This window comes from Leopardus geoffroyi, chromosome A3, assembly GCF_018350155.1.
Source record: "Leopardus geoffroyi isolate Oge1 chromosome A3, O.geoffroyi_Oge1_pat1.0, whole genome shotgun sequence".
NCBI lineage: Eukaryota > Metazoa > Chordata > Mammalia > Carnivora > Felidae > Leopardus > Leopardus geoffroyi.
In genome coordinates this window covers 21,849,692-21,868,646 of record NC_059336.1, presented here as the reverse complement: position 1 = coordinate 21,868,646, position 18,955 = coordinate 21,849,692, and the positions used below count along the sequence as shown (strand labels likewise).

The window sequence follows — 18,955 nt, the reverse complement described above, 5'->3', positions numbered from 1 at the left end:
TTTTCTTTTTTTTTTTTTTTTTTTTTTTACCTTTAACCTGCCTTTTGGCTTTTTAAGTTCTACTTCTCCTGAACTTAGATCCTAGTTCTTGTGAACTAGGGGAGGGGAGCAAGGCCCCTTAACGTTTTTTTCTCATTTCTCCTATGTCCCCACAGGCAAAGATGCCTTTCGATGCCAACAAACTATACTGTAGTGAAGTGCTGGCCATACTGCTCCAGGACAATGATGGTGAGGCTCCCTCTCGGTATTGATATTCTGTTAGGATAGGAGCCAGGCTTGTTTCAGATCATGACAGCAAGCTCTCTTGCCTTTGGCATCCCCTTGCTCTCCCTCTCGCGCTCTGTGCAGCTTTTGTACTCTGTCAAGCTGTATTGATTTTGTTTGCTGATGTATCAGTGTTAGACGGCTGTAAAATCTGACAGTTAGCTTCATTTTTTTTCTCCTTCTATTTTTTTTCCCCTTTTAGAAAACAGGGAATTGCTTGGGGAGCTGGATGGAATCGATGTGCTTCTTCAGCAGTTATCCGTGAGTAATTCTTATGCTTCCTGTCTGCCATGAAGATACATGGCCTGCTTTAAATGGGAGGTGGAGCTGGAAATTGTGGGAAGAAAGAAGCCATGTGATGCAAGCCATATGGAGTATGTTGGCGAGTTTGAGGTTACATCGGAGCTACGTGGTCTGCCTCCTTTTCTTGGTCATTTGCTCTTTATGACCAGATATCGCTGTGTATCTGCTGTGGATTTCCCCCGTCTTCTGGTGTTTGTCAATCCAAAACAAGTGTGCTTCCTGCTTAAGTGTGTGTTCTTGGGCCAAGAATACCGAATTATTTTGAGTTGACCCACGCCCAAGATTATTTACTTCCTTTCCTTTCCATCTGCCAGTAAAATGCATTCTATCCATTTAGAATACAGATAAGCTCAAGGAGTACAAGTTCCAGTGCAGTGGGACAGAGGTCACAGAGGAGGACAGGGAGGGACGTGGTACCAGAAGCTGGAATAAGACATTAGAAAATGCCATTTTCTCCTTGTAAGAAATGTAAATCTGGTTGAAATGTTGTTGTTCTGCCGGCATTCTGGAAATACTGTGAAGATGTCTTCTAACAAATCTCATCCGTGCTATTCCAAAACCAGGACTGAAAATAGATCATTTGGATAAAATCTTGAGTGTTGGGAGTGTCTGAGCTGTCAGTTTGCATACAGCTGCCGTCGTGGTGCCAGCAGCCGGAGTGGCTTGGCCTCCGCCCCAAAAAAGTAGAGCTTTGAAATGCGAATCTGTTTCCAGTTTTCTGGGAAGGTGCTTCGTCCTGTTCCTGCAAGATTGTTGTTCATTTTGTAGTAGGCTCTATGGGTATGCATATACTGTTAAAAAGGCTTTCCTCCTAACATGCCATATATCTCTGGCAGAGACAGGACTTCTGCTTTAAGCTGTTCCCATGACTTAGAGCCACAACTGCTGTGTGAAGGTAGTTCAATAGCCCCGATGGTGAGGAAACTCTTCCTAAGGCTGTGGTCATTCTGGATTGTAGTTTCTTTTAGGTGTGCAATGGGCTGTGGGTGGGTTGTGGGAGGGCTTTGGAGGTAGCTGGCAAAGTGGTTTCTTGACCTGTATGGTGGTTTCAGCTATACGTGTCTTTTATGGAATTTTTTTACACCTGTGTTCTATTTCACAGTAAAAGGGTTTTGTTGTTGTGTTTTGTTTTGTGTGTGTGTGTGTGTGTGTGTGTGTGTGTGTGTGTGTGTGTGTTTAATCTGGCTCCTTGGAACTGTCAATCACTCATGGACCCAGTGGTCAGTTGAGTGTTTTGTTTTTTTGTGTGAACTGGTAGCTGTTTAATACCTGTGAATCAGAAAGTTCAGTTTCTCTAAAATGGAAACTGATGCGAATTTTGTATGGCGAGCTTGTGTTTCCTCGGTTGTTGGGGTTATCGTGACAGGCAGGCTTTGGAAGTTGTCAAGCGCTGGCTGATGAAAGGACATTCTCTTACGGCTCTGTGCTTTCTGATGTCTTTGCTTGACAGGTGTTTAAAAGGCACAATCCTAGCACAGCCGAGGAGCAGGAGATGATGGAGAATCTGTTTGATTCACTCTGTTCCTGCCTAATGCTCAGTTCCAATCGTGAGCGCTTCCTGAAGGGCGAGGGTCTTCAGCTGATGAATCTCATGCTCAGGTACGTTTCTTACCTCCTAGCACTCTGTCTTTTTTGTCCAGCTCCTCACTGTTGTCTGAATTCCAGATCCCGTACCTATGGTCTTTTAGTCCATTGAGTTTCCTAGATAATGTAAAACAGTAAGGCCTTCAGGGGTGTGTGTGTGTGTGTGTGTGTGTGTGTGTGTGTGTGTGCGCGCGCGCGTGCGCCTGCGTGCATGTGTGTGGTCTTCTCTCAAGTTAGAATGAGTAGAAAATAGAAAGTACGTTTTGTTCTGTTTGTGCCCATTGTTATGTCAGTTGGTAATATGACCACTCCATTGAAGGGAAGTAACTTTTGGTTCCTTCTCTTACTGTGTTGGTTTTGGGAAGCCTAGTTATGACCTTCTAAACATACCCTATGTTAATTTCTAAACTTAGCCTAGTTTTCTTTATATCCCACATAGACCTGTCTATGCTGTATGTTTGTATTTTTGTGGTTGACAGAAGAATACCAGATTTTTTATTTATACAAAGTTTTCATTAATATCATTTTCAATGAGGTGCACATGTGCTATGTGGCTAGCATGGGAAATGAAAACGTGCAGGACAGTTCTAGAACTTTACAGTACTTTCCTTATATATCTTCTTATTATTTATGTTCTAATTCCTTAAAATATTTAAAGTGAATATCATGTCTAGTATATTTCACAGAATCCTAATGTTGGAAGCAAATGGAAGGTAGCTTGTATCAATAACTTTTGAGAAATCTGGCTAGGAAAAGGAGTAGAGAAATAGGAGTAGGGGGTAACCAGAAATGGGAGTTGTGTGTGGTCAAGGGACTGTTTTTCAAACTGAGAGCCACTAGAGCATGTTTGTGTGGCCAGAAGACTCTACTCATTATGACTGTATGAAATTGACCTAGAGCCTGCGGTCTTTACACTTGTATTCCTGTAAATTGAAAACTCTGTTAAACCATTTCTTTAAAAAGTTTTTTTTAATAGATTTGATATACGTATCTATTAAATACAGTTTAGAATATAGACCTGCAGAACCGCTGTTAAAAAACACTGATAAGGTACCGTGTTAAGTGCTGCACTTAGAAATGAATAAGACAGGATTCCTGCCTCCAAGAAGCTAAAACAGCTCTGTCACCCAAACACAACCCAACTTTGGATGTTTCACTTCTTCCACTCTTTTTTTCACTTTGTAATTATTTTCTTGTTTTTGCCAGCTTTTTAGTCCTGTCACATGTGTAATTTTCTGTACTAAGTTTCTTTTTAAACTTAACATGGCATTTCCCGTGCTGTGACATAATGTTTGTGAGAATTTGCAACAACTGCATCATGGACTCTAAGGAGATAGAGCTTTCTTAGTATTCTTTTGGTGATATTGAGACTATTTCCATTCTTTTGATATTGTAACAGATTCTACAATGACCATCTTTTGCTTAAAACTATTTTTGTATTTAAGATTATCAAGGGATATGTTTCTAAAATATTTTCTCTTTAAAGGCCTGTGTAGGGCTGGGTGGGGGCACAGTAGACCTTTTCGTTTGTCCAGTGCATACCAGACCTTGGATTGATTGGAAATCTTCCTTTGTGGAATTGCTTTAAAAAATCTATTTTAAAGTGCAGAGAGGGCCATTGGAATTGTTCAGAGGCCTTCAGCGTTCAGCTGATTTTTGCTAGCTTTACTCTCTTGAGTCTTTTGTTTGTTTATCTCCTTTACCCTTCTAATTGCCTGTCCTTTTGTTGAAATGACCCACCTTCTCTCGAGTAAATAGCATATAAAGAAGATGCATTTGGCTTCCTGGGCCTTCTAACCTTAAAACTGTACTCTACAGGGACTTTTCCCTAAGCTTCTTAAAGGTCTGAACTGCCAGTGTCTTTGGATGGTTGAGTGCAAATATGAAGTGATGTATTCCTGTAGCATATGGCTTGGTAATGTGCAGCAGTGGGGAGCTGAATAAATAACCAGAAATATGGATTATTCAAACCGGAATGCTGAGATTCTGGGAGCCTAATTAAGAAGGTGCTCCCAAAGCCTTAGAAACTGCACCTCTGTAGGATCTTCTAACTTTTCATTTTTGAATGCTGAAGTTACTGTTAGATTAATTCTTTTGCATTAACTAGCTTTTTTTAGCAGATTCAGCATTCCCCTTTTTTCTCTTTCCCATGCTCTTTGTTCTGTGTTATTTTTCTTCTTCAGACTCCCAAATGGAAAGTTTAATTGGGAGGGAATTTTTTTTTTCCCTACTAGATTCATCCTGATCTTCTAGCAGGAGCTGCCAAGGTGGTCTGCGTCTAGAGAGAGAAGCCCATTCAAACTTGGAGGTTGTAACACTAGAAGTTCAGGAAAATTTCTGTGGTTCCGTTGCCCCTGAGTACTGCTCTTCACTGTGATTCAGGCATTCAGCAGTCATGAAATGTCCACCTGGAAAGGTGGGAGTGTGGGACAGCATGGAAGAGTGGGCTTTGAAGTTGAGGTACATGTGGGTTTGGAACATCGCTCTTTCACTTACTAGTTTTGGTTACTCGGTGAGTTTTTCTAACCTTTCTGACCGCTGACCCTCAGTTTTTCATCTGAAAAATGGGAGTAACAATGCCAAATTTGCAGGGATTTTTTGGAAATTAAACTATATGTAAAGTGTCTGGGACAATTCTGCAGCTGTTAAAACACTGGCGAAGTACTGTGTTCACTTACTACGTTAAGTGCTAGGCTTACACAGAGAGGAACAAGACAGGATTCTTGCCTTCAAGAAACTCCACCGCTAGTAAGGGAGGCTGACATTAAATAACTATAGTATCATTGAATGTGTTAAATTAACCGTTCCTCTTAATAGTTTGCATGTCTATGAATTTTTTTCTTTACGTTTCTGATTATTGATAAGGAAAGGTCATCGGCAAGATAGTCATTTATGCACACACACATATTACACACACATGCAAAGGTATATACTACCCAACTTAATATCTATTAACTTTATTGAAGCATAATTGACTTATAATAAAACACTCCCATTTTAAGTGTACAGTTTTAGTTTTGACAGCTGAACGCATCTTTGTTTTCAACACAATGAAGATACACAATGGCCCTGTCCAACAGAAATGGAACGCAAGCAAGATATATAAGCTAGTGTTTTGTAGTAGCATGGTAAAAAGGTTGAAAGAAAGAAAATTAATTTTAATAACACTTTATTTAATCCAATGTATTAAAAATCATTTCGACAGGTAATCGATAAAAAAACATTATTGAACCATCCTACTTTTTTTCATCCTAGGTCTTTGCAGCCTAGTGCATATTTACATCTCAGTTCAGTGTTAAATTTTCATAAAGTACTTGCTGTGTGTTTAGATTTCGTACAATATACAGTTGAAAAAGTAGATTCCCATACCTGAGTTTCTCCAAACAGACTTAAATGCTTCCTAATGACTGAATCAAGTATCAGTTTTTAAATTTGAATTTATTTAGTATGTGTTTTGTTTAGCCTACGTCACTCAACAGATTGTTTTTGAGATTCGTTCATTTTGCGTCTGCCAGTAGTTTGGTTCTTGTTCGTGTTTGTAATATTCCATTATACTTCTGCATTCCAGTGTGTCCGTTGTTTTTGTTATTCACCTGTTGGTGAACATTTGGGTTGTTGCCAGTGTCTTGCTCTTGTTAATAAAGCTGCTTAAAAGTCTTTAGAGAAATACATATTTTCATTTCTCTGGGGTAAATACCTAAGGAGTGGAATGACTAGGTCATATTGGAAATGTAAGTTCAATATTAGAAACTCCCAAGCTGTTTTCCAAAGTGATTGTATCATTTTATATCCCCTCCGCAGCAAGGCGTGAGAATTCCACTTGCTCCCTATCCTCCTCAACACTTGATGATTAAACTAAATTTCTTTAAGAATCCCCTCCCCCGTGTCACTTCCCCAGCCCAGCCCTTACACCCACCCACCCACCCACCCACCCACTCTCACATGTTGAGGATTAGGTTCTAGCATCCTGTGCTTTCCTCTGTGGGAGCACTTACCATCCTGTGGTAGGCATCTGCTGGTCTCTGACTGTACTGTAGGACTCTCGAGAACAGAAACTAGGTCGTCCCCTTCTTGGTATCCCCAGTGCCTAGCCACAGATACACATTAGGTGCCCAGTAAATATTTCCTAAATGAATGAGAAAGATCTGAGAAACATTTTTGCTTTTTAAAATCATTGGTTTATAGAATTTCTAGCAAACCCCATGCATAGACCAAAGAATGAGGAGTGACTTCGTAAAAGCCATATAGCTGAGTGCTCAGTCTTCTGCCTGCGTATATTTGGCCCTGTTTTTCTCCATCAGATTTTTTAATGCCCGAAGAACACAACATAGGCCACAGGGTGGTTCTGAACCTCATCTTCAAGGCTCCGGAGAAGCCAGGCATCAGCTGTAGTCCCGGGCTCGCTGCCCTGTTTGGCCTGTGCTCATGCTATGCTGCAGAGCAGAAACCCACACGAGTGTCCGCACTTCACTTTATCCCGCTTTGGGACACTTGAACCTCTCAACACTCTTCTCCCACCAGCCTCCTAGTTACTTCAGGGTTATGGTTTAGGCATTCATTTCTTACAACCTTTCTGCTCAAGGTCCAGAGAATTCCTTCATGCAGATTTGCAGTCTCTCGGCATTTGTTTGTAGGACTGTAAGGAGGTCTCCTACCTCTTTGCCCTTACCAGACAGGCCTTTGTCCTCCGCCTTACCTTCCCACCCAGGTGTTAGTTTAGTTGTCAGGTAACTTTTTTTTCCACTCCTGTGTTAAGACTGTTTGGACTTTACAGTGCTTGAGAGAATCAATGAGGGGAAAAAAAAGCTTTTTGTTTTTTGTTTTTTCTCTGTCAAAGGACAGATGAAGACATTTTGGGAAAGAAAAGATTGTTGAGGTGGTATTTAAAAATGAACTCATGCCATGGAAAAAGCAGCAGCTAGCCATCCTAGAGTATAGGACCCCCCCCCCAAAAGGAATTTCTCATTTAGTCATAATGTTTTGATAAGGAAAGAGAAAAGGTGGGGTGAGGGTGGAAGACGCAGAACCTCGTGGGCAGTATATACTGTGTGTATATGGTCTGTACTCCCCTGATGGAGAAAATACTGCTCGTTGTGGGTCAAGCAACTTGGTCTCATTCTTTTGCTTTGATTGCAAGAATTACAGTACAGTGAGGATGTTTGCATGGTCTTTGGCTGGCAGCAGAAGAGTTAAGATATGAATAATGAAGCCAAGTGGTATTTTTTGTAGTCAGGTATAGTTGAGAGAAAAAGAAAATTTAGGAAAGCCACAATTTATTGTGCAGTTTAACAGAATGATCGGATTCAGAGAGACCAATTCACAGAAATAAGACTAACTTTGGGGCACCTGGGTGGCTCTGTCGTTTAAGCGTCCGACTCTTGATTTCAGCTCAGGTCATGATCACAGTTCATGAGATTGCGCGGAGCCTGCTTGGGATTCGCTACCCCTCCCCCCCCCCCCCCCCCCCCCGCCCCTCCTTAGATGCCTCTCTTTCAAAATAAATAAATAAATAAACTTAAAAAAAAAAATGACTGACTTATGGGGGGCTGGCCCTTTTAGAATTTATCCAGACATGAGGATTGAGCTATACAAATGCCCTCATTGCCCCCTGGTTTGCCATTTCCAGTTCTTGGTTACAGCTGTCTCTCTTTGGTAGGATGGTTGCTGCAAATAGAGGATTTCAATATATCAGGTTTAATTATAGACTGTACTCCAGATCATTTGCTTCTTGCCACTGCAGAGCACTTTTTAACAGTATGTCCTTGTTTCAGTGGTTCAGTGTTCTTTAAGAAACAACAAAGCCAGTGGGAGACAGAAGAATTACATTGTCAGTTTCCTTGAAAATGTTGACATGAAGCTTATTACTTCTGTTGTAAAACCCTGTTCCAGTTAGAAAGAGAAGAGACCACTGAGATCCCAAGGGATGTGTACAAATGCAGCTTGGGGTTGTGTAGCAGAAACACAGTGAACCCATCTTGGTTATTAACTGTATAGACAAAAAAAAAAAAAAAAGAGAGAGAAAGAAGAAAGAAAGAGAAGGGTACATAGACACATCTCTTTAGGAACCACCAATTTTTTTTCCTCTGAGGCTTTTCAGTAAGATTTTCCTTAATCTAAAGAAAATTGTCTCTGACAAAGAACATAAATAAAATGACAACGGTATATCATCTGCAGAGTGAGCATTTGCAGGCCCGGTTCTGGACCGTGGGCTCGTACCAGAGCATAAAGGTAGATAGGCCAGACTGGGGAACTCTTAAACCTCGAAATTTTATTCCCTTGCTTTTTGGCTTGTTCCGTATTGGTTTTGTTCTTCATGAAACTGTGAAGGGCCAAACTTGATTGCATTTTTATCCTCGTGGTCCTTTACAGGTTTTTGTTGTTGTTTTTGGAGAACGAGAGCCTTTTCTTCGGACTTCCAGTCTCTTGGATTCAACTGCAAAAGCAAAACACTAATGCAAATGTTTTAGAAATCAGCTGTGCTTCCTAATGGGGCTGTATAGGGTTTGTGCTCCAAGCTGCACACACACACCTTGCTTGTTGTTTGTCCAACAAGCAAGCATTCCCTTTCTCCGCACACTGAATATTACCATTCTTTCTTTGACGAAGAATAGTGTTTGCACCTGTTCTCTGGGAACCAGAAAAATGCTTCAGAGCACAAAGTAATCCTTCCAACAGCCCTCCAGGCTGGCGTTACCTCTTCATAAATGGAAAGTGCTGTGGCTGAGAAGGCAGATTAAACTGAAGCAAGTTTACTTGGCACGAAATGGTGGAGGACTTGTCTGAGCCCTTCCTTCAGACTTCATAGCTATTTATCATTCCAGTGTAAATTGCACAGATTTAAAGTATACAATTTGATGAGTTTTGCAGTATGTGTAGACCTATCATACCATCACCACAAGCATGGCAATAAGCATATTTATCATACCCAAATGTTTCCTCCTACCCCTTGGTAATCTATAACTCCTCTCCCTCCACCTCACGTCTCCAGGCAACCATTGATTTGCTTTCTGACCATTATAGGTTAGTTTGCATTTTCTAGAACTTTATGCAAATGGAGCCATACAGTATGTGCTCTTCTTTTTGGTCTGGCGTATTTAACCAACTATAATTATTTTGAGATTCATTCCATGTGTATCATTAGTTCTTTTTCTTTGCTGGGTAGCATTCCATTTTAGAAATATATCCCAGATCGTTTATTCACTTGTTGATGGACATATGGGCTTCCAGTTTTTTGCTCTTGTAAACAAAAGTATGAATATTCAAGTACGTACCTTTGGGTGCATGTATTTTTAATTTCTCTTGGATAAATGCCTATGAGTCTGGGGCATGTAATAGGTATATGGTTAACTTTTTAAGACACTGTCAGTCTGTTTGCAAAATTGTCATACTGTACCGTTTTTATATTCCCACCAACAGTGTATGAGACTGGCATTTGCTCCACACCCTCGCTAATACTTGGTATGGTCACTGTTTTTTGTGTCAGTCATTCTAGTGGGTGTGTATAGATGTCTTGTGCTTTTAATTTGCATTTCCCAGGGCGCCTGGGTGGATCAGTTGGTTAAGCGACTGACTTCAGCTCTGGTCATGATCTCACAGTCCATGAATTAGAGCCCCACATGGGGCTCTCTGCTGTCGGCACAGAGCCTGCTTTGGATCCACTCTGTCTCCCTCGCTCTCTGCCCCTCCCCTGCTTGTGCCCGTGTTCTCTGTCTCTTTCTCTCAAAAAATAAACTTGTAAAAAAAATTGGCATTTCCCTTGTGGCTGATGATATTGGGTGACTTTTCATGTATTTATTTGCCATCCATATGTCTTCTTTGGTGGTGTCTGTTCAATCTCGTGTTCATTTTGGTTGGGGGGAGAGGGATTATTTGTCTTATTATTGAATTATAACAATCCTTTATATATCATAGATACAATCTTTTGTCAGATACATGTTTTAAAAATAATTTTTTTCGGGGCGCCTGGGTGGCACAGTCGGTTAAGCGTCCGACTTCAGCCAGGTCACGATCTCGCGGTCCGTGAGTTCGAGCCCCGCGTCAGGCTCTGGGCTGATGGCTCAGAGCCTGGAGCCTGTTTCCGATTCTGTGTCTCCCTCTCTCTCTGCCCCTCCCCCGTTCATGCTCTGTCTCTCTCTGTCCCAAAAATAAATAAACGTTGAAAAAAAAAATTTTTTTTTAAATAATAATTTTTTTCAATGCTTATTTATTTTGAGAGAGAGAGACCGTGTGAGCAGGGGAGGGGTAGAGAGAGAAGGAGAGAGAGAATCCCAAGCAGGCTCCACACTGTCAGTGCAGAGCTTGATGTGGGGCTCGATCCCACAAATCGTGAGATCATGACTTGAGCCAAGATCAAGAGTCAGACGCTTAACTGACTGTGAGCCACCCAGGTGCCCCTGTCAGATATATGTTTTACAAATATTTTATTCCAGCCCATAACTTGTCTTTTCATTTTCATAAAGTAGTCTTTTGAAAAGTTTTAAATTTTGATGAAATATAACTTTTAAATTTGTTCCAGTGATTTTTATTTTTTTCTATTTGAGTAAACTTAGGTAGTCGGTGGCTTTCAAGGATTCATTTTATCTTGGTGGCCAAACTTATGGGCATTAAGTTGTTCATGAATATTCCCTTATTATCCTTTTAAATCTATAGAATCCGTAATGATGTGCCCTCCCTTATTCCCAGTGTTAGCCATTGAGGCCTCCTTTTTTCCCTAATCAGTCTGGCTATCAATTTTGTTGATCTTGTTAGAGAATCAAGTTTTTCTGACTGATTTATCTCTGGTTTTTTGTGCTTTTTTTTTCAATTCTATGTCAGTGATTTCTGATCTGATCAATTTTTTTTTTTTTTGCTTCTGATTACTTGTGGCTTAATTTGCGATTCTTTTTCTGATTTCTCAGGGTGGGAATTTGAGATCATTTATTTGAGATCTTATGTTTTAACATATGATGCTATAAAATTTCCTCTAATTGCTGCTTTATGCCTTGTTGTATACACTTTATATATATATATATATATTTTTTTTTTTTTTTTTGAGAGAGAGAGAGAGTTTGCACACATGAGCATGAATGGGGAAGGAGGCAGAGGGAGAGGGAGAGAGAATCTTAAGCAGGCTCCATGCTTAGCGCGGAGCCTGAGGCAGGGTTTGATCTCACAACTGTGAGATCGTGACCTGAGCCAAAGTTGAGAGTCAGACGCTTAACTGACTGAGCCACCCAGGTGCCCCCACATTTTGATATATTGTGTTTTCGGTTCAAAATACTTTGATTTCTCTTTTGATTTCATCCTTAATCCATGAATTACTTAGAAGTGTGTTATTTAGTTTCCAAATATTTGGTAATTTCCCACATATCTTTCTGTTCTTTATTTCTACTTTAATACCATTGTGGTCAGAGAACATACTTTATATGATTTGAACCCTTTTAAATTTATTAAGACTGGTTTTTGGCCCAGAATACAGCCTGTATTGTTAAATATTCCTGTGCACTTGAAAAGAATGTTCTGTAAATGTCAGGTTAAGTTAATGGTCATGTTCAAGTCTTCTATATCCTTAACTATTTTCTGTCTACTTATTTTATCAGTTATTAAAAGGGGTGTTGAAACCTCTGACCATAGTTGTGAGTATGTCTGTTTCTCCTTTGAGTTTCATCAGTTTTGCTTTATGTATTTTGAAATTCTTTTAGGTGGTTAAACATTTAGGAGTATATGCTGTTTTGCTTAATTCACTCTTTTATCATAATGAAATGACTCTCTTTATCCCTGATAATGTTATTTGATCTGAAATCTACTTTGTTTGATATTAATATAGCCACCACAACTTTCTTTTGATTAGTATAAGCATAGTATACCTTTTACCATCTATCATGAAATAAATTTTGTCCCCTCCCCTGTTCATATGTTGATGCCCAAATTCCCAAGGTGGCCTTAAGATGGTAATTAAGGTTAAATAGGGTCATAAGAGTAGGCCCCTAATCCAGTAGAACTGGTGGTCTTATGAGAAGAGGAAGGGACAACATCAGGAGGGTGTGCACACAGAGAAAATGGCCCTATGAGGATATGGTGAGAAGATAGCCATCTGCAAGCCTGTGTGTCTTTATATTTATTTTTTTATTTATATTTTTAAAATATATTTATTTTGAGAGAGAGAGAGAGAAAGCAGGGGAAGGGCAGTGAGAGGGAGACAGAGAATCCCTGACAGGCTCTACACTGACAGCACAGATCCCGATGCAGGGCTCAAACTGACAAACCATGAGATCATGACCTAAGCCTGAATCAAGAGTCGGTCATTTAACTGCCTGAGCTATCCAGACAGACACCCCTGTGTCTTTATATTTAAGATGTGGGGGTTTTTGTGAGCATTATACATTGGAGTCTTCTTTATTAACCCCATAATAATTGCTGCCATTTAATTGAAATGTTTATGCCATTTACATTTAATGTGACCCTTGATATGGTGGTTTCTGATTGAGTTTAGATCTACCCTCTTGCAGGTTGTTCTATTTTTCTCATCTCTTTTTTGGTCCCATTTTTGCTTCATCTGCCTTCTTTTAGGTTAACATTTTTTATCCCATGTTATTTTCTTAGGTGGCTTCTTAGCTCTTTCTCTTTGCTTTTTTAGTGGTTGTTTTCAAATTGATGGTATACATCTTATCACAGTCCATCTTCAAGTAGTGTATACTATTTCATCTGTAGTGTAAGGACTTTGCAACAGTAAACTTTCATTTCTCCCTCCTGGTTTTTATGTTTTTGTTGTCATATATTTTACTTCTACCTATGTTATAAATTCTAATACATATTGCTTATCTTTTGTTTAAATAATCAATTATGTTTTTTTAATGTTTATTTTTTTGACAGAGAGTGCGCACATGCACATGCACACACACACAAAAGCAGGGGAGGGGCAGAGAGAGGGAGAGAGAGAATCCCAAGCACTGACACCCCAGAGCCCAATGTGGGGCCCGATCTCACAAACCAAGAGATCGTGACCTGAGCTGAAATCAAGAGTTGGACGCTTGTCCGTGAGTTCGAGCCCCGTGTCGGGCTCTGTGCTGACAGCTCAGAGCCTGGAGCCTGTTTCAGATTCTGTGTCTCCCTCTCTCTGACCCACCCCCGTTCATGCTCTGTCTCTCTCTGTCTCAAAAATAAATAAACGTTAAAAAAAAAATTTTAGAAAAAAGAGTTGGACGCTTAACCTTGTGAGCCATCCAGGTGCCCCATAAATAATCAATCATGTTTCAAAGAGATTTTTTAAAGTAAGAAAAAAGTATTTTACTTTTATGAACGTATTAGCCATTGCCAGTGTTCTTCATTCTTCTGTAGATCCAGATTTCCATCTGGTATCAGTTTCTTTCTTCCCAAATGATTTCCTTCAATACATCTTGTACTGCTGGTCTGTTGGTGATGACTTTTGTCTGAAAAAATATTTGCCTTCTCCTTTAAATGATATCTTCACCAGGTATAGCATTCTTTGTTACTGGGTGGGGAGGTGGGAGTTCTTTCAGTTCTCTTAAGAGTGTTGCTTCACTGCTGGATTGCTTGGTTTGCAGTGGGACGTCTGCTGTCATCCTTATGTATTAGTTCTTCTGTATGTAACGTGTCCCTTTTTTCTGGATGTTTCTAGGATCTTTTCTCCCTGATTTTGAATAGTTTGGTTATGATATACCTTGATGTAGTTTTCTTCCTATCTCTTGTGTTTGGGTTCTTCTTGGATCTGTGGGTGTATTGTTTTCATCAAATGTGGAAATCTTTCAATCATTGTATTTTCAGGTACTTTTTTTTCTGCCCCTATCCTCCTTTCAGAAACTCCAGTTACATGTATATCAGGCTGTTTAAAGTTATCCAACCACAATTCCCTGGTGATCTATTAATTTTTTCCAGTCTGTTTTTTCTTTCCGTGTTTTATTTTAGGTAGCTTCTATTGTTATGTATTCAAGCTCCCTCTTTTCTTCTGCACTTATTCTCATCCCATGTATTTTTCACCAGACATTGTATTTTTCTTCTCTAGATATCTTCCCTGTTTCTAGTTAGCATACTGAAGCTTTTTTCTACCTTGACTAAGTCAAGTATAGTTATAATAACTTTTAATGTCCTTGTCTTCTGATTCTGTCACCACTGTTATTTTTATTATTTTTCTCCTCTTTATGGTTAATATTTTCCTGCCTCTTCAAATGCCTGTTAATTGTTTTCTGAAATTAAGGTATTGCGACTTTTACCTCATTGGATGCTGGGTGTGTGGGTGTGTCTCCTTATAAATATTTTTGAGCTTTGTTCTAGGATACAGGTAAGTTACTGGGAGTAGTTTGCTCCTTCGGAGGCCTACTCTTAAGCTCTGTTAGGTGGGACCGGACTAGCCTTTAGTCTGTGGCTGATTTTGCCTCAGGACTGAAGGACTGAAACCGTGCCCTCCCTAGTGCTCTACCTGATGCACCGTGAATTCAGAAAGGTTTTTCACTCCAGCTGTTGGGAACCCAAACTATTGCTGGCCCTCGCTGAGTTCTGGGCATTGGTTGCCCCTTCTTCTTCTAGGTGGTTCCTTCCTGCAGCCTTGGTTAGTTTCCTCACATGCATTTCTAGTAAGTATTCAACTGAGGACTCAGAGAGGGCCCTCTGCAGACCCCGGTGCAGCTCTTGGTCTGCTACTCTGCCCTATGAACTCCCCTTCATCGGTCTGCCCTCCTCTGCACTATGTCTCCTCCCTGCGTGGAGGCCTGGAAACTCTCCAAGCAGCTAGTTGGGCTCATGGCATGTGTTTCCCTGTCTCAGGAATCACTGTCTTGGTGCTACCTGAGGTCAAGGGTCCAAAAACCATTGTTTTATATGTTTCGTCCTTTGTTTGTTTTGGGCGTGAGAGGAGATATAAATTTAGTCCCTGTTACTCCATCTTGGCCCAAAGTGGAAGGCAAGAGCATATTATATATTTTAAAAAATACTCTCTAATGTACATTTTCATACTATTTAGTGCTAGTGGACAGTAATACAATTAACTTTTACATACTGATCTTACATTAAGCAACTTTGCTATGTCACGTATCAGTCCAATTTTGTTGCAGTAACAACTCTGAAGCCTCAAGGACTTTCAGTGACAGATGTTTACTTTTCACTCCCAGTACATCCATCCCTGGCCATCTGAAGCTCTGCTTCACGTCTTTATTTTGGGATTCATGCTAAAGGAACAGTGTTCAGTGGGATGTGACTTTCTTTTGGCAGAGAGAAAAGACTGAATAATGCAATAAATCTTAAAACTTCTCCTCTAAAGACACATATGTTACTTACACTTACATTTTATTGGCCATAAAGTCACATGGCCAACCTTGATGTCCATAGTGGGTGGAGGGATGTATAAGCAGTGATATGTTTGAGTTAGCTCATATAAGCTCATGAAAGCTAACTATACATCTCTCTTTCCAATACCATGTTTAGTGGTATCGCATTGGTAACTTGAAATCAGCTATGGTGGGAGTATTTATACCATGTAAGTAGGAAAATACAACAAATCAGCACTTTATTCCTGGGGAGCTAGTTGTTAAACCTTTAGTAGCAAACCTCTGGCTGTTTGCCTCTTTTAGGGAGTAGAAAGTTAATAGGTGGGAACAAGATTATTTTCTATCACATTTCATTTTAATAATGTGTGTGTGTGTGTGTGTGTGTTTAAATTTTAATAGCTATGGGGTGCCTGAGTGGCTCGGTGGGTTAAGTGTCCAACTTTTGATTTCAGCTCAGGCCATGATCTCACAGTTTGTGAGTTTGAGCCCTGCGTCTCTGTGTTTCCCTCTCTCTCTCAGAAGTAAATAAACACTTTTTAAAAAAATTACTAGCTATGACTTCTAATGCAGTGTTGAATAGGAAGGAGTAGTGATCAAGGGTAAACTTGTCTTACTCCTGCTGTTAAAAGGAATATATTTTATTGAGTATAATGTTTGTTTTGAGTTTTGGGGGGGATAGCATTTATCAGATTAAGGAAATTTCTTCTCTTTCTGATGTCACAGATCTTATATAATTGATCAATCAGTTTTATCAAATGCTTTTTCTGCATTTATCGAGGTGGTTTTTTTAATGCTAATAGAGGGAAAATGAATGGGTTTTCTGATGTTGAACTAACCTTGCATTCCTGGAAGAGGCCCATCTTTTTTTAATGTTCTCTAGGATTCTGTATTTTATTTAGGAATTTTATATCTATACCTGAGTGAGATTGGCCTGTAAGTTTACTCTCAGGAAGGTTTTGGTGTCAGAGGTTGTTTTTTGTTTGTTTGAGCTTTATTAAATGAGCTGAATAATGTTCCTTATTTTTCTGTGTTCTGTAGGAGTTTAAGTAATACTGGAATTATTTCCCTCTTGAATGTTTGGTAGAACTTGGTAGTGATTGCTTCTGGACTTTAAGTTTTCTTTGAGAGAAGATTTAAACGACTGATTCAGTTTTCTGAATGCTTATAGACCCATTCAGGTTTTCTTACTTTGTTGAGTCATTTGGGAGAATTCCTATTTTTCTAGGAGTTTGTCCATTTCACCTGTTTTCCAAGTTTTTGGCATGCAGTTTTTCCTTCTGTTGTCCTAATAGCTGCTGTACCTGTAGTTTTTTCCCCTTCAGTTCATTCCTGTTATTGTTTTGTGTGTATGTGCCTTTTCTCTCTCTCTCTCTTTTTTTTTTTTTTTTTTTTTTTGATCACTCTTGCCACAGTTTTGTCAATTTTACTCGTCTTTTTGAAGAACCAGATTTGAGCTTTGTTGACCCTCTTTATTGGGGGTTGGCAACTAAGGCCTGCGGAACAAATCTGGCTGAGGTCTGTTTTTCTGTGACCAGCAAGCTAAGAATGGTTTTCATATCTTTAAAGTGTCGTATATATTTTTAGACACACACAAACACCCAGAAAAAGATGCCACAGAAACCATAATGGCCCATGAAACCTATAGTATTTTCTGTCTGGCCCTTTCCCGAAAGTTTGTCAGCCTGTGCTCTTTAGAGCCCTAGGTTTTGGTCATTGATTGTTCATCTTACTTTACCGTCAGCTCTGCTGTGAGTGGTTTCTCTGCATAACTGGCCCACCATAGTGCTACAGACCAAAATCTTAACCTCTGTTTCCCACATATTTGTTTTGTTTTCTGGCACAGGCAGTCAAGCAGTGGTTGGTACCAGCAGTTTATGAAAAATGGATGGGAACTGAAATGGAAAATTGTAAAAAACTGTGTCCAGAACATAGAAGACCACCCTTATTCTATTTTAGTGGTAGAATATCTCAGCATCTCCCAGAGCACCAGTGTTCTTTGGCACTATAGTTTGAGAGCAACTATGAATTTAGTTACCTTGATCTCACGGTCTAATTCATAGAAATCCTGGATCCTGGAAAGTCATCTTCTATTTTGGGAGCTAAAAGGAAGTGAACTTTAGCATGTGTATTGTAAAGCGAATAATAGTGATTTCATATGGCATTATCCAAGTTTCTTGCGGGATTAATTTGTGGTTCACAGTATCTTTTAAAGACTGCCTGTCACCTCTCTTTTTTTCCCCCCCATCCATCAGTCTCTTGGTTAGGGAGGGAGTGGAGTTCACAACTCTTTTACTTGTCCTGCAAGTAACTTTCCTCCAAGGTTGGATCCCTTTTATCTGCACCCTTTCTGGGTAGTCTTATTCATGCCATAGCTTTAGACACTGCCCATAGATTGAATAATTCTTCCACATTTCCCCCTATTTTTAATATCATTCCTGGACTTCAGACCTGTAAGTTTGAGCTGGACATCACTGCCATGTTTGACAGGTACCTCAGGTTCAATCTGAATTCAGTCCTTTTCCCTCCTAGTCTGTTAGTACTTTGCCCTTTTTACCCATCTCTGCCTCTGGTATGTTTCCCCCCTTTCTTCTGCGCCCGCCCCGCCACACCGAATACCACACTGAATCCCTCCCGATCCAGTGTGGCAAGTGTAATCTAACACACATTTTGCTGCCACCCCTCTTGCTGTTTGTATTGCAGCCACACCATGCCCCGCTTCTCCGAATGGTCCATGCTTACTCGTGTCTTTGCACGTGCTGTTGTTTCCTGCTGCTTGAAATCCCCTCTCCCTTCTTGCGTGTCTGGGAAGGACATCCAGTGAAGCTCGGTTCAGGCATCATCTCCTTTGTGAGGCCTCCCCCACTCAGACACAGTCAGCCCTCCTTCCCACATTCGTATTCTATTTTGTAGAATAAAACCTCCACTGTGGTGCTTGGCTTTTTCTCAGTATACCCGTTGTCTGCCTATCTGTGTCACCTGTGAACTGAGCGCCTCACAAACATGAGCTGGGCCTGCCTCTGTGTCCTCAACTTCTATCTGGCGCCTGTTAGGCACCCCAGAAATATCTGATGAAAGAATAAATGAACAGAAAAAAGTATACTCAGAATGAATGTTCATTGCAAAAGCGTTCTTGTATAATGAAGAAGAACAAGCTAATTAAAACAACAGTGGAAACTTCCCTCTCCCCATCCCTTCCTCCTCATCAGAAGCTTCACTTTGGCAGAATGAGGAGCGTAGATGACTCTGTCATTTCCCACAACCACCCACTTTTACAGAGGCTAACCTTCACTTTGGTCCTGGCGTGATCGACAACCTGATGAACCCAGACAAGACTAAGATAAACTACTTGTCCTCCAGTAGAATAAATATTTCAAATAAAGTCAACCCAAGAAAGTCAGGCCAAACAGCTATTGATTGCTAAAAGCCTGAACTTAAGCCCAATGAATATTCCAAAGTTCACCTCCATGCGGCTTGCCTAAATGGTGATCAATATGCAATTACTGCCCCCTTTAAACGTGTCTCACACTGCCTATGTGAAGAAGGCT

General features: G+C 40.2%; 1 protein-coding gene across 1 annotated transcript in view; it reads left to right on the top strand.

Moving 5' to 3' along the window:
• CTNNBL1 (catenin beta like 1) overlaps positions 1–18,955 on the top strand; it is a 162,407-nt gene that overhangs the window by 74,574 nt on the left and 68,878 nt on the right. The window contains exons 8-10 of the mRNA XM_045444640.1: positions 156–228; positions 467–525; positions 2,018–2,166. Of these exons, the coding sequence (XP_045300596.1) occupies positions 156–228; positions 467–525; positions 2,018–2,166 (281 nt within the window). The remainder of the gene's footprint in view (positions 1–155; positions 229–466; positions 526–2,017; positions 2,167–18,955) is intronic.